This window comes from Bombus affinis, chromosome 5 (assembly GCF_024516045.1).
Source record: "Bombus affinis isolate iyBomAffi1 chromosome 5, iyBomAffi1.2, whole genome shotgun sequence".
NCBI lineage: Eukaryota > Metazoa > Arthropoda > Insecta > Hymenoptera > Apidae > Bombus > Bombus affinis.
The window spans coordinates 2345478-2359215 of record NC_066348.1 but is presented as its reverse complement, the minus strand read 5'-3'; the positions used below and the strand labels follow the sequence as shown (position 1 = coordinate 2359215).

The following is a 13738-nucleotide window of genomic DNA, read 5'->3' as shown; positions in this document are numbered from 1 at the left end:
ATTATAAATTATAAAAAGTATCAGGAAACATTTATACCTAAATTTCCACGATACTACAATTGTGTTCGTGGAGTGTTTTGAAAATTTTATCCTAATTACCAATTTTATATTGGATGCTATGGTGTATCTGAAAGTTAGGTTTCACAGTTCGGAGATATTTATTTCTAAATAAAAGCTATAAAAATGTACGGGTTGATACGGTGTGGCACGCGATTCTTAGATTTAAAGGAAAAGAACACAATAATTAAGCAAGGTCAACAGATCAATGTATGATGATTATAGAAACAACTTTCATTAAGCCTATATTTTATAATTTATTATATTTTTTAAATATTAGTTTTCTTTATAAATTGAAGCAAATAATACATTTATTTTTCATTATGGAATTTTTGAAAGTTTTTGACATGTTTTTACCATTTATATTATTTTTAGTAACATGTCGTAATGCGTTAATGTATAATTATGTATTTAATAAAAATATCATAAGAAATTACAATATTATGTTTCTTAATGACTTAATAAGCAACATTAATTGAAAGTTTTAAGCACATTTGTAATAGCTTCAACACAAGTCGCAACAGCATATGCACCAGCATCTACATTCTGGAAATATTGTGTTTGTTTTACATAACTAGCTCGTCCTACCCTGTAACATAAGTTAAATAAACAAATCAATTGAATTTAATGCAAATGAATAAAAGTCATGTGTTATATGTATATGTCGGAGATGAAAGGACACCGGAGCCTTCCCTTTGGAATTTTGGGAAAGTCCCTTAACACTTTAATCTAAATTCTAGCATAGCCGTAATTAAGCATTTGTCGTCATTCAATCCGACTGTATTTGTTCGAGATTTATGATAGTGAGCTTGGGCTCGAGGCGACGACCAGTCGCCGAACGTAGCTGCGGTCAAGGGATGAACGTTTTTTCCTAACAGAGATATGGAGTAATTCTATAGCTCTCCTTTTTTTTTTTTATTTATTTATTTAAATTCACTATTTGTCCAATCTGGACATTTGGTGGAATTTTTTAGCGGTTACATTAGCATGTTGGTGGCTACCCCCAGCGGGGTACCATCCTCGTGTTTGTTAGGTTATGTCCTTTATAAGGTCTGCTGGGTGCTTCCTTTTTAGTCTTCTGTCCATATTTGTGATTTTGTATGTTTCCGCAGCTAGCCGGTTTATGTGTGTTGCTATTCTTGATTTGTATTTCTCGGAGTATCTGCTGATTTCTTCCTTGACCGTTGGCATTCCCAGGTCCCTTCGTATATCTTCGTTTCTGACGTACCAAGGTCCGTTTACTATTGTTCTGAGTATTTTAGCCTGTATTACCTCTATTTTGTTTATATGGCTCATTGCTGCCGTCCCCCATAGTGGTATTCCGTACGTCCAGATTGGTTTTATGATCGTTTTATATATTTTCACTTTATTTTCTGTGCTTAGTTTGGATTTTCGGCTTGTTAGCCAACACATTTGTCTCCTTGTTTTCTGTATTTTTTCTACTATTGATTTGATGTGTAGTTTCCAGGTAAGTTTTTGATCTAAGTGGAGTCCTAGGTATTTGACATGCTTTGTTTGCGTTATATGCGTACCGTTCAATAGGATGTTTGGTGGTATCTTTTTCCGTAGCGTAAATGTAATATGGTTGCATTTATTGGGGTTTGCTTTTAATTGTTTTTCTTGTAGCCAATTTTCTATTTTTACGATATGTTCTTGTAGTATTTTGACTGCCGTTTCTGGGTTAGTATGCCTGACTAGTATAGCTGTGTCGTCCGCGAATGTCAATACTGTGCTGTTGGTAGTTGTTGGTATGTTCGCCGTGTATAATGTGTATAGTATTGGGCCTAGGACGCTTCCTTGTGGTACCCCGGCCTTGATGTCTTTAACTTGAGAATGTGTGTCCTTGATTTTTATTACGAAGGTTCTGCTGCTTAGGTAGGATTTTATTAAGTGGTGTATTTGCTCCGGGAATTGTTTCCTAATTGTTTGTAGTAGACTTTCATGGTTAATTTTATCGAATGCTTTCTCTATGTCTATAAAGAGGGCTGTGCAGTATTCCTTGTTTTCTAGTGCTACTATTATTTCGTTTATAAGCCTGTGCATTTGCTCTATTGTGGAGTGTTTGTTTCTGAAACCAAATTGGTGATCCGGTATTAGTTTTTTTGTCTCTATGATTGGTTTTATGCGGTCGTATATTATCTTTTCCAGTATTTTGGAAAATACTGGGAGCAGTGATATTGGTCTGTAAGATGCAGTTTGGTGCGGGTCTTTGCCTGGTTTATGTAACATTTTGATTTGTGCTAATTTCCATGGTTTGGGGAAGTATTGAATTCTTAGAATTGCATTGAATATTATTGTAATTAGTCTTATTGCTTTTGGCGGAAGGTTTTTCAAGATTTTACCATTGATTAGGTCGATTCCTGGCGCTTTGTTGTTTTTTGTTTTATCAATTATGTTTCTAATTTCTTGTGCCGATGTTTTAGGTATGGTGTATTCCTTGTCGGCTGTGGTAGTAGTGGTTTGTGGATCCTCCTCCGTATGACTTTTGAGGTTGCTGTTGTTGATAATGTGTGGTGTGAATGTGTTGCAGAGGTGGTTGAAGAATTCTTCAGCTTGTTCTTCGTTGCTTCTTGCCCATGTGTTATCTGCTTTTCTGATTTCCGGGACGGGTATTATTGGCTTCCTTATTTTTTTCGTGGCTTTCCATAGTGAATAGTTGGTGTTCTCGTGTGTGGAGAGTGTCCCTATGAACTTTGCGAATTCGTTATCGTTGTGCTCCTTTATTTTGTTTTTATTTCCTTTGCAAGTTTGTTTAAGTGTTTTTTGTTTTCTCGGGTTCTGTATTTTTGCCATTTTGCTTTTGCTTTTCTTTTTTCTTTGATTTTGTCGAGTATTTCTTGCGGGATTGTTATTGTTTGTCTGCTGGTTGGTTCGGGAGTAGTGGTTGTCCTTGCTGCTTCCTGAATAGTTGCTGTCAATGTTGCTACTGCCTGTTCTATGTGTTCAGGAGTTTTTAACGGGATGTTGCAGTTTATTTTGCTTTCTATTATTTCTTTGAAGGTTTGCCATTTGGTGGTTTTGTTGCATAGTGTTTCTGGTTTGCTATAGTGAATTGGTTTGTTTCTGTATTCAATTATTATGGGTGTATGATCGGAGCTGAGCTCGAGGTTGGGTGTTATTTTTAGGTTATTTGTGTTTAGTCCCCTTGTAACTGCAAAGTCCAGAAGATCTGGTTTTTTGTTCAGGTCAGTCGGCCAATGTGTCGGTGTTCCTGTGGATAATATATTGAGGTTATTATTTCTTATGTATTTTTCCAGTGTTCTACCTCGAGGTGTAATGTTTCTTGACCCCCAAAGCGTGTGCTTTGAGTTGTAGTCTCCCGCTGCGATGTACTTGTCCCCTAGGTCCTGGAAGTATTCTTCCCACATTTGTGTTGTTATTTTGTGTCGCGGAGGCACATATACTGCTGACAACTGGAAGTAGTTGCTGCTAGTTTGAACTGTAACAGTGGTTGCTTGTAAATATTCTTTGTTAACTTGGTTGTGTAGATAATGTTTGATATCGTTTCTGACTATCACTGCTGTCCCTCCGTGAGCTTTTCCTGAGGGGTGTTTGGTATCATATATGGTGTAGTATGGTATTTTCAAGTAGCTTTTTGTAGTGAAGTGTGTTTCTGAGACAAGTAGTATGTCTATATTGTTATTGTATATGAATGTTTTAATTTCGAGGGCCCGTTGTTGCAGGCCATTTGAGTTCCAGGCTGCTATTTTTAGAGTGTCCGTTTTTATTTTTTGCTTAGCACGTTTGTAATTAGTTGTAGCATGACTGTGATTTGTTGAGTTTGCTGTTTTAGTACTACATTTTGTTCGCTTATCATTCTGGTTAGCATTTCGGTGTTCTTTATGGATTGTTTGAGTAGTTCTTTGATTTCTGCAGTGTCATTGTTACTATTGCTGTGGTATTGGTTGTGTGTATATGTTGATTGGCTGGTTATTTGAGCATAGCTTAGACCACCAATGGTGTTGGTGCTGATAGGTTTGGTGTTTGTTGCTTGCTCTGTACTTGGAATTATTTCAGGATTTGTGCTGTCCTGTTGGGCTTGTGTGTTAGTGATTGTTCTGCTTCGTAGGGGCGGGAACAGTTTACGTTGTAATTGTTTTCTTACTTCACATCCTTTATAGCTGGCTGGGTGGTTTCCGTTACAGTTGTAGCATTTAACCTCCTCAATTTTTCCCGTGGATGGGCAGTGTGTCGTGAGATGATTTTTTGCGCATTTAACGCATGCCGGGGTTCTATTACAATAGTTTTTGGTGTGTCCGTATTGTTGGCATCTTATGCATTGTGGGATTTCTTTTTTATGCCTGGGTGGCTCCACTTTTACTATTGTGTTTAGTAATTTTTCTATATCGTATATTTCCTTATTGTTGTTTTTAGGTTCTAGTTCAACTAGGAATAGCGGTAGTGGTTGTTTGGTATCGTATTTGTTTATGTTATTTATTGACCTTACTTGGTGTCCGATTTTTGCCAGTTCTTCACTTATTTTTCCAGTATTTGTTTTTGGGTGTAGTCCCCTGATTACTGCTTTGTAGCTTTTGTCTGTTTTGAGCTGAAAAGTGTGATATGCTGCATTTTTTTCCTTTAGTGATCTTGTAATTTTTCTGAATGTTTCTGGGGTGTTGGTTTGTACTTTAACCTGGTCTATTTTTATCTGTTTGATGATGTAGTTGTCTTTCCCTGCGATGTTGTTTAGCAGTTCGATGAGGGGGTCAATTATTTTTGCGTCTACGTATATTGGTGGTGGATTGGGTGTACGGTTTGTCGGACTTTCCGTTGGGTCCGTTGCTGCCTCTTCTGGCAGTGCGCTGAATGGATTGTGCAGTTTGATATCTTGTAGCCATTGTTTTTTTTCATATGTATCAATTTTCCTCGCGCTTGCGAGCGGGGTTACCTTCCGTTTTTTGCTGGAGGTTGCCACCGTCCAGCTTTCTTCCTGGTGTATTGGTATGTTTTGCTCTTCATCGGATTGTGTTGTTTCCATAATATCATCATTTTTCTCTACATATGTAGAGTCCGTAGCTTTATTTATGAAAAATGTTTCACCGGAGTTAATTATTTTTATTGGTGGAATCTGCATGATTCCACGTTTTGTCTATTTTTGGCTTTAACTTTGTCCCTATCTCTTCTCTCTTGCCGCACTTTCACTGGAGCACTGTTTCGCACGTCCGTTTAGGTCGCCTGCCCAGGCGGAACTCTATAGCTCTCCTTAAAAGAAGCAGTTGTAGCGGCACGCGATAATAAACATTCCAACGGTTTCTGTCCCGTGGCTCGCCTCACGCAGACCCTATACTTCGGGTAAGAAGATTACCAGATTTTGACGCATCTCCGCAGTGTATGTTTAGCTAGCCTGAGGACTAGTTACAGTCTTTGTCCCAACTACAAAAATATAAGGGAAATCTATTTTTCTCACGAACGACGCTATCCGCTAGCAACTTCCCCCCAAGGGCGGCTAGCATCCTTCTCTAGCCACCAATGGGGAAATTGATCAATTAACAGCAACGTCAATTTCCCTCACTTTCCAAACGAAAGCTTTCCTCCACGAATCCGAGGATCTCGTGTCCTTAGACACATCCCAGTTTTCTTCTGCAGCATTATCGTGACGGAAAGTCATTCTCTCGTGAGGTCTCATTAACGAGTAACATAGCGCCTTTACTCTCGGCGAATATTCTGTTTTAACAAAGACAAGGAAGTTGGGAACAAGTTGGACTTTGGAAGAAAGCGCATTCTGTTATCCCGGTGACCGCGGATTCGTTATTGAACTTAAGATCATACTCATTAGTTTCTCGAGTATCTAATTACCACGATTACTTATCAAATTCTGTAATAATTATATTTGTACTAGTAAATATCGATAATGCTGCAGAGGAAAACTGTGATGGGGTGTGTCTAAGGACACGAGATCATCGGATTCGTCGAGGAAAACCATCATTCGGAAAGTGAGGAAACTGGACGTTCCTGTTAATTGGTTAATTTCTATGTTGGTAGTTGTAGAAGGATGCTAACCGTCCTTGAGAGTTGTTCGTGAGAAACGCAGATTTCCCGTATCTTCCTGCAATAGGTGGTAGATTTAGAAACTGTTAGGATAAAGACTGTTTGTCCGTTTGAAGGACCTTAGTTAACAAAATCCTAAGATTTATAGCGGGTCCTCAGACTAGCTGAACGTATACTGTAGAGATGCATCGACATTTGGTAGTCATCTTGCCCAAAGAATAGGGTCTGTGTGTGGCGACCCACGAGACAGAAACCGTTGGAATGTTTACTGTCGCGTGCCGTGACAACTATTTCTTTTAAGGAGAGTTATACAATTACTCCATACCTCTGTTAGGTAAAAACATTCATCCTGTGACCACGGTCACGTTCAGCGACTAGTTGTTACTTCGAGCCCAAGCTCACTATCACAAATCTCGGACAATTATAATCGAGTTAAATCATAAAGACTAAAGCATTAGGCATTTTCCCAAGCATTCCAAAGGGGAGGTCCCGGTGTCCTTTCATCTCACATTTTTTCGGCACATGAGTTAGAGGACAATTCAAATCATGTTGTTGTTTTGCCTCGGAGTATCAAGATCATTAGGATATACGTAATGTAATAATAAATAAACTCCGGCAAAACGATGTCGCCGCTACGTGCAACCGTCGAACAAAGACGAATTTGAATTTTCCGACTCTCCTCCGATCAGTAAAAATAGACGGACGTAACCGAATCAGTTCAGTTATCTATCGAATATCCAACGAGTTATCGACGAGTATCTTACATCTAGCATTTATCGAGTATTTATCAGCGATCTTATTTTGTGAATTATATACTGTACGAACGTCTCAACGACATTATTTATAGTTATTTATTCATTTAATTTAAATATATTTGACGGGTTTCAACAGCGTGTTCTTGTTATTCTAACTACCAATCCTCTACAAGTTCTCTACATTGGTGACCCCGACGTGATAAGTGAACAAAGATGATGGCAAATACTAACGAACCTGCGGATAACAAGCACACAGCTAATATAACGATCAGTATGCTACCATTGCAACCCTCGAACATCAGGGTGTGGTTCGCCTTATTGGAAACGCAATTCGACGCGGCGAACATCACGACCGATAAGTTAAAATTGGCGACCCTCGCAAAATGTGTCGGCGGTCAGACACTACAACAAATTAATGGATAAAAGAGGAACTCATTCGCATACTAACCGATACAGACAGTGCCCGGGTAAAGAAGTTGGTGGAAAGCAAAGAGATAAGCGATAGGAAGCCATCTCAATTTTATCAGCACCTTAAAAAACTCGCTAGCTCCCCCCCCCCCCACATCTGATGATTTCATCCTCACGTTGTGGAGGAATCGACTATCCGCCCGCATCAGGCGTATCCTGGCCGAGGTCGACGATACGAACCCAAAAAAATTAATGCAGTTAGCGGACCTGATATCAAAGGAATTTGGAGGGGAGTGCCAGCGTACTGCCCCAATAACGACGGTAATTGATCCACCAGCTCAAAACGTTGGAGTAAACGAAACTTGTGTCGCCTCCTTCAACGCGTTGAGTGACCAAATGAACCAACTGCGGGCCCCGGTGGGTGCTCTGAGTTTCAATCATCATCCTCGTCAGCGATCGAGATAGAGGAGTCGGAGTAAATCGAGGTCGCGAGAAAGATCGTCCGACTCCGGTCTATGTTACTATCATCGGACATTCCGGGACAGCGCACGAAAATGTCCCCTTGCAAATAAAAGCAGAGAAACAGGACCAGCCGTCCGTAAATTGCGGCATACGACGACTGCTTGGGAACCCGCTGCATCTTTGTCATGGACAAGAGGACGAAAATTTCATTCTTAGTGGACATCAGTGCCGACACATGTGTGTATCCGCGCAACAAGATAGGCAGATCCGCGAACAAAAGCGACTACGAATTGTTCGCGGCCAACGGAACACGCATCGCGACTTACGGCACCATCACAGTGTTCCTCAACCTATCGCTACGTCGAGCCTTCAGGTGGCGTTGTGTAATTGCCGATGTACAAACACTCAAATTTATTTTAAGGAATAAAAGATTTCAGTTTCCTTTGTTTAATGTTTTATGTTACCTGTTTAAATGATTGAATGCTTACAGTTACTAATATGTGTCATAATACGTTCTACATATTAGATATATGTATATATCAGAATTAGATATCCATAAAAACATACAACTCAAGAAATTACTTTCTGTATTATTGAGAATATTATATTTATTTTCTCAAATCTATCAAACACAGAAAACAGAAAACAGTGTTCTAACCAGATACATATGTTTTATTCTCTTAATTTTGTTATACAGGTACATGATTATATGGGATCGTGGTGCAATTGGGTGGTGGGTACTACAAGCAAAAATAAATCAGAAAAAAGAATAACTTTTTTTCATTTTTGTTTCCTAACATTTTCACTAATTTGGAGTTAATATATGGGTACTGGCAGATTTTTAACTCATTTTTTTTAACGCGTTTTTCAGTGTCAGTTTCCTGTTGAGTGCCGAAGCGTGCAGACGTGTGTCTGGTGCTCTGTGACGCTGTGATCTAGTGACGCCCATCCGTCGATAATGAATCAAAACAGACATAAACCAAGTGTTTCCTGACTCACTAGTGAAAAATTCCAACGCTCCTAATCTCTGACCCGAATCATAGCCTCTCGACTAGTTATTGAACTTGAATGAACTAGCTCGAAGATGGCCCAAGAATCTCGACCAGGCTCTCTTGAGCAAAACCATAACTGCACCGCTCTACCTTCTCTGTGGCAAAACCACTTTGAATAGATACGCAATACTAGAATCCACGGACGCTGATACACTAACAAACTAACATAAGCAAAAAAATTCCCCTCCCCCACCTATCTTCGTTGATGATGTCATCGATATACAAACAATGATAAAGTTCATTGAGAAAGATATCAACAAAGAGGATTACAAATCAAAAATAAACAATAACCAAATTAAAATTCTGCCGGCTAACCCAGACTCATATAGAAATACCTTGAACGCTAACTACCACACTTACCAACGTAAACAAGAAAGACCTTTTCGAGTTGTAAAACTCCTTAAACTTGGTCATGAAGTAACAAAAATCAGCAACATAAGACATAGAATCTCGAAAAACCCGCTTTCCTTATTCTTCATCGACTTAAAACAAAAGCCTAATAACAAACAAATTTATAACATAAATCGACTAATGAACTCAATAGTAAAAATCTAACCTCCTTTAATAAAAAAAGAGATAGTGGAATGTAAAAGGTGACAAAGGTACAATCACACGCAGAAATATTGCAACCATAATTTCCGCTGCCTTAAATGTGCAGGTACACACCCCACTGATCAGTGCACTAAATCACAAGAAACCCCAACGAAGTGCATCCACTGTTAAGGAGTCCATCCTGCTAACTACAAAGATTGCTCAGCCTACATAAGTATCCTAAATATATAAATAAATAAGTAATATATATAGTTTATAGTTTATATAGTAATACAATATATATGTCGGATTAGAGTCAGGATTATGGAGAGGGGCGTTTGATGAATTCTCATTGCAATTAGCCATTGCCGTGATACAATGAAGAGTTTATTAGCACAGGCTTATCAACAAGATTAGGCACTCGTAGCACTAGTGATAATGACCTTAGGTTCGAAACGAATCCGCGGTCACGGGATGATAAACGTATGTTCTCGCACAGTTCAAGTCTAATTCTTTGTTAACTAGATGTGAGGTATTCACTGGTTGTAAGGTGGTACTGTCACTCGTCAATGAGATCGCACGAAAGAATGACTCTCCGTCTCGATGATACCGTCGAGGAAAACTATAATGGGTGTGTCTAAGGACATGAGATCCTCGGATTCGTCAACGTTTCGTTCCAAAGGTGAAGGAAATTAGCGCTGTTGCTAATTGGTCGATCTCCATATCGGCGTTTTGAAAGAGATGCTGGCCGCCCTTGAGGGGAGGTTGTTGACGGGGGGTATCGTTCGTGGAAGATAGGTTTCTCCTATCTTCCCGTAGTTGCAACAAAGTCTATCGAAGGACTTCGCTTGACTAAATCTTAAGATCTATAGCGGGTCCTCACGTTAGCTAAACACACACTGCAAAGGCATGCCGACACCCGGCGATCATCTTACCCGGAGGACAAAATCTGCGTGTGGCGGGCCGCGGGACAGAAACCATTGAAGTATTTACTGCCACGTGTCGCTACGACTATTTCTTTTAAGGAGAGGTATAGAGTTACTCTGTGCCTTTGTTAGATAAAACGTTCATCCCTTTGACCGCGGCTACGTTCGGCGACTGATTGTCGCCTCGAGCCCAAGCTCATGATCATAAATCTCGAACAATCGGAGCGGCATTTGTTTAATCTAAGTTACAACGTTACGGTATTCCCGCGAATCCAAGGAGGGGTTCCGGTGTTCTTTCATCTCCGAAATATATAAATAAATATGTATCCTAGACCCAGAGCCAAAGAGATAACCAACCAAGTACCCAGTCCTCCAAAATTCGCTACTACTTCAATCTCCTATGCCCAAGCAGTACAAAGAAATCAACATAATCCGAAAATCCATAGGGACAATTCTCAAAATAATGTTCCCCATCTACGAAACACAGACAACTTCTCTAGACTCGAAAAATTAATCGAAAAACAATCAGAACAAATTAATAACTTACTATCATTCTTAACACTCATCATGGATAAATTAATACGCCCCGGCACAAAATAAAACCAAGACGCATAGTTTTTTGAAATTTTTTTTTTTTTTTTTTTTATTTATTAGAATATTTACAATCAATTCTCGTTGAGAATTTTCAGTAACTTAGTTTGGCGTGATACAATGACATGGATTATAATAGTTTTATATTGTTGATTCTAGTAGGACTAATGGTTTAATCTAGTGGGTATTTTCTTTTTAGTCTGCGGATCTGGTCCGTCGTGTCCAGTAGTTGGGTGACTAGTGGGTTGTGGTGGTTGTTGACTCTTGTGCTATATCTGCTTCTGAACTTGTGTATTTCATCTTTGACTGTAGGTATCTTGAGGTCTCGGTGGATTGTTTCGTTGGTAACATACCAGGGTGCATTTAATAGGGATCTTAGCGTTTTCGATTGGAAGCGTTGGAGTATCTCAATGTTGGAGTTACTTGCTGTTCCCCATAGTTGGATTCCGTAGGTCCAGACAGGTTTTATTACGGCCTTGTAGAGGGTTATTTTGTTCTGTATGTTTAGTTTGGAGCGTCGGCCCGTGAGCCAATAGAATTTTCTTAGTTTTTCCTTTAGTTGCTTTGTTTTTTCGGAGATATGTTTTTCCCAAGTTAGCCTCCTGTCCAGGGTCATGCCCAGGTATCTTACGGAGTCCTTGCTTGGGATTATTGTGTTGTTAATGGTGACCTGGGGGCAGGTTTGTTTTCGGAGCGTGAAGGTTACATGGGAGGATTTTTTTTCGTTTATTTTAAAACCCCATTTTTGGAACCACTTTTCCATGGAGTCGAGACTTCGCTGGAGAGTGGATGAGGCAATTGCCGGGTCTGCGTGGGTAGCTAATAGTGCTGTGTCGTCGGCAAATGTTGCTATTGTTACCTCGTTTGATATGGGTAAGTCGGCAGTGTAGATGGAGAATAGTAGGGGTCCGAGGACACTACCTTGCGGTATGCCGGATTTTATTGGGAATGTTGCGGAAGTGGCGCCTAGACATTTAACTATGAATTGTCTGTTGGTTAGGTAGGATTTTAAGATGGAGTAGTATGGGTGGGGTAGGATTTTTTTAAGCTTGTAGAGTAGCCCTTCATGCCATACTTTGTCGAATGCCTGTTGGATGTCTAGGAATACCGCTGAACAGTATTTTTTCTTTTCAAGGGTTTGGCTGATTATGTGGGTTATGCGGTGGATTTGCTCTACTGTTGAGTGTTGTTTTCGGAAGCCGAATTGGTGGTCTGGGAGTGTTTTCAATTCTTCTATGAGTGGGAGGAGACGATTCGTGAGCATCCTCTCGAATAGTTTAGACAGGGTAGGTAAAAGACTGATTGGGCGATAGGAGGTGGTTTCATATATTGGTTTACCGGGTTTAGGGATGAGGGTGATTAGTGAGATTTTCCAAACCTTGGGAAAGTGTTGAAGGCGGAGGATGGCGTTAAAGATTGATGCGATGAGTGCAATCCCTTTTATGGGAAGTTCCTTGATTGCTTTATTTCCTATTTGGTCGTGACCTGCTGCTTTCTTGGGGTTTAGGCGACTGATTGCTTCTATGATCTCTGCAGAAGTGAAGGGTTGAATAGGAGGGGACATTTGGAAGGGAGTGTGCAGGTATTCGGTGACGTCCGCTGCGGCTATGGAGGAATGGGGTTGGAATACTTCAGTCAATTGTTTGGCAAATAGGTTGGCTTTTTCTATAGGGCTACGCGCCCTTCCACCCTGCGGGCGGCGGATTGGAGGTATTATTTGTGGGGGGCGCGTGAGTTTCCTGGAGGCTTTCCATAGTGAGTAGTTTGAGTCGGCTGTGGGGGACAGGCTGGCGAGATATTTGTGAAAACGGTCATTATTGTAGTTCTTTATGGTTTTGGATAGTTTTCTAGTTGCGTTGTTTAGTTTGCGTTTGTCCTCCGGTGTTCTATGGGTCTGCCATATCCTTCTTAGTCTACGTTTTTCTGCTATTTTTTTTAGTATGTACTGGGGGTATTCGTGGTTGCTGGTGGACGTTTTTGCCGGTGTGGAGACGCGGATAGCGTTTATTATGCTCGCATTTAGGTATTCCGTGGCTGCTTCGATTTCATCATTGGTTTTTAGTGAGGTTGAGGCTGAAGTTGTGTGGGTAAAGACTTCTCTAAAGAGCTGCCAGTTGGTGTGTTGGTTATGAATGGAGCCATTATGTGTATTCTCGATGATAGTTGAACTGACTGTTACTATCACGGGGGAATGATCAGAGGAGAGATCAGCCAAGGAATTGATTTGGACGTGTCTTGACGAGATATTTTTGGTTATGAAGAAATCAAGGAGATCGGGTATTTTGTTTGTGTCGGTGGGCCAGTGTGTGGGTTCGTACGTGGTAAGGTAGTTGAGGTTGTTGGTTAGTATGCTGTTGAGGAGGTTTTTGCCTCTTACTGTATCCAGTCTGCTGCCCCATTGGGTGTGTTTAGCGTTGTAGTCTCCTCCGGCTATGAATTTGCTGCCCAGGGTGTCCAGGAAGTGGTCAAAGTCTTCTTTGGCGATGGAGTGTCTGGGAGGGCAGTATACAGCTGAGGTGGTGATTGTACCATGACAGTCTTCTATTGCTACGTTTGTTGCTTGGAGGTAGTCTTTCTGGAATGGTTGGAGTTCGTAGTGCTTGATGTTTGACTTGATTATGATTCCGGTGCCGCCGTGAGCCTTTCCGCTGGGGTGTTGGGTGTGGTAGAAGTTGTAGCCGTGTATTTTGAGGTAGTTTTTGTCGGTGAAGTGGGTTTCGGATATGAGCATCACATCGATTTGCTGTTGTTTTAAGAATAGTTCTAGTTTGGCTTTGTGCTGAGCTAGACCGTTGGCGTTGCACAGAGCTATTCGCATTGGTTTTATTTTGCTTCTGTGCTTATGAATTTGTCCATGAAGCGTGTGAGTAGTGACAGCAAGTTGTTAATTTGCTCAGTTTGCTTCTCGATAAGTTTTTCGAGTCTGGTAAAGTTGTCAGTGCTTGGTGGGGTGGGAATTCTATTTTCT

At 40.4% G+C, this 13738-nt stretch overlaps 1 protein-coding gene across 5 annotated transcripts in view; it reads right to left on the bottom strand.

The window, feature by feature from the left end:
• Positions 1-445: 445 nt before the first annotated feature.
• LOC126916144 (triokinase/FMN cyclase-like) overlaps positions 446-13738 on the bottom strand; it is a 111604-nt gene continuing 98311 nt past the window's right edge. For all 5 annotated transcript variants that reach the window (XM_050721614.1, XM_050721611.1, XM_050721616.1 and 2 more), the window contains one exon: positions 446-646. In XM_050721614.1, coding sequence (XP_050577571.1) covers positions 529-646 — 118 coding nt within the window. In that variant the 3' untranslated portion in view covers positions 446-528. The remainder of the gene's footprint in view (positions 647-13738) is intronic.